General features: G+C 61.9%; 1 protein-coding gene across 2 annotated transcripts in view; it reads left to right on the top strand.

Annotated features, from left to right (window-relative positions):
• Window positions 1–248: 248 nt before the first annotated feature.
• Window positions 249–1,985, top strand: part of LOC113959068 — a 7,650-nt gene continuing 5,913 nt past the window's right edge. Inside the window, exons 1-3 of one of the 2 annotated variants that reach the window (XM_027667831.1) lie at window positions 249–1,160; window positions 1,393–1,451; window positions 1,566–1,883. In XM_027667831.1, the coding sequence (XP_027523632.1) occupies window positions 1,046–1,160; window positions 1,393–1,451; window positions 1,566–1,883 (492 nt within the window). In that variant the 5' untranslated portion in view covers window positions 249–1,045. Of the gene's footprint in view, window positions 1,161–1,386; window positions 1,452–1,565; window positions 1,884–1,985 lie in introns of both variants that reach the window. The other variant, XM_027667830.1, reaches the window with a different exon arrangement.

The raw sequence follows: 1,985 nt of genomic DNA, 5'->3' as shown, positions 1-1,985 counted from the left end.
CGCTCCCAACACCCCCCTGCAAGAGCGCAGACATCAGTGCCCATTGGCTTTGGCTGCCCTGTGGCAGAGAAGTGCCCCGGGGACACAGCTGTGTGGGGCAGGAGATGGGCACCAGCCCTGCCAGGACTGGGGGTGGTGGCAGGTCTCCTTGGGCGAGGGCTTGCCAGAGCTGCTGATTTTGGTGCAGCCCCGTTCAATGGGGTGGGAGCAGCATTGGTGCCCTTGCCCCCACGTTCCTTCTGTGTGTCACAGCCCCATGTTCGGGAGGGCCACCAGCCGGCACTTTTCCCAAGGAGCCCGTGCCAGCTTGTGCGGAGGCCCCGTGGCCTTCCCGCTGCGGCTGCGTCGGCAGCCAAGGGGGCTCCTTCTGCTGCCGTGGGCAGGCACAGCAGGGGAGGGTTTGCTTAGTTTTTCAGCTGTGCCTAAAGTTCATGTCCAGCTGTCTTGGATACTTTGGAGAACGGACTCCTTCCCACCTGGGGCAGGTTGTTTGGGCTGGGGGAGTCCCCAGGGCACGTGGCAGTGTGTCACAGGGCCCTTTGTGACACGGTGGGCATGGCACAGGGCAGGGTGTCACAGGGCCCTTTGTGACACGTGAGGACATAGTACTGGTGGTGAGGTGGCAACACCTCAGTGCTCCTCGGAGCGTGCGACGGGACGGACGGGACAGAGCGGAGCTGTGCGGAGCCCCCGTGCAGCCAACTCATTCCTTTCCGACCGAAGCGTTTTGGAGGCTTTTCTTTTGTGCGAGCGACCTCGAGGCCAGACTGCGGGACTTGGTGACACGGAGCTTTTGCGAGGTGTCCCCAATCCCTGCGGAAGGTGCCCCTGAGGCCACATTTCAGGACTTTATCACCTATACTTTTTCCTAGGCTTATCTCTTTCAGGTGCCCTCGAGGCCAGATCGCAGGATTGGGGACCCGGAAATTTTCCGGACTCTCCAATCCCTGCGGTAGGTGGCTTCAAGGGCAGCTTGCCGGACTTAGTGACCCGGAGATCTTCCGAGGTGTCTCTCTCTTGCAGGTGCCCTCCAGGCACCTGTGAGATGGCGGGAAGACGCCTGAGCCTGCTCAGACCCTTTCGGATGAAGAAGGAAGGCCCTGGGACTGCCCCAGCACAACACCCTGAGGAGGTGGAGCAGTCCCAGCCCCTGCAGGAGGGTGAGTGGCAGAGCTGGGCCACAGGGCTGGTGGCTGCAGCCAGATGGGCCTCATCCCATCCCATCTCCTGTGGACATGGCCAGGGAAAGGGAGGGGGGAAGAGGCCCAGGGTGATCCATGCACTGGGCATCCCAGGCCTGGCCCTGCCTGTGGAGCGCAGGGCTGGGCCGTGTTCTCCGGCCTGTCCCGCAGCCCCTCAGCTCTGACCACGCTCACTCTTTGCCAGATCCAGGACAGGACAGGACACAGGAGCAGGACCGTGCCCGTGGCCGCTTCCGCAGGGCAGCACAGGTACCTGCAGCCACAGCCTCCTGGGCTGGGTCTGCTGTCCCTGCTCAGCCTGGCACCGCTGTCAGAGCTCTCCAGGGCACATCCCTCTCTTCCCTGTCCTTTGTTCTCCTGCAGGCCTTTCTGAAATTCCTGGGCATTCGCCATAGAAAGACCAAGATCACACCATCCGAGGTCATGGCACAGCCTGACCCTATGCCCAGTGAGCTCAAGGTGCACCCTGAAGTCGGCACCGCGTCGACTGACAGCACAGCAAACTGTGACACCGCGGTGACCGATGATGGGACAAACTCCAACACCGCCCTGCCTGAGCTCACCATGGAGGTGGATGGTGCAACGACTGAGGGCATCGCAGACACTGAGAGCACACCCGTTCAGTGCCTGCCTGATGCTCTCAGTGTGGACGTTCTTGATGAGGGAGTTGTCTCTGCTCAAGTAAGCAGCCTGTGGGCAGGGATTGTGTGAGTCCTCAAGTTGGGTCTGCTGGGCTCCTCAGCCTTTGAGGCTGGCACAGTGTGGTGGGAAGGGAAGCACTTC

This window comes from Corapipo altera, unplaced genomic scaffold (genome assembly GCF_003945725.1).
Source record: "Corapipo altera isolate COAL_440 unplaced genomic scaffold, ASM394572v1 354, whole genome shotgun sequence".
NCBI classification, from domain to species: domain Eukaryota; kingdom Metazoa; phylum Chordata; class Aves; order Passeriformes; family Pipridae; genus Corapipo; species Corapipo altera.
The sequence above is the reverse complement of the archived record's forward strand: the minus strand, read 5'-3'. Positions and strand labels throughout refer to the sequence as shown.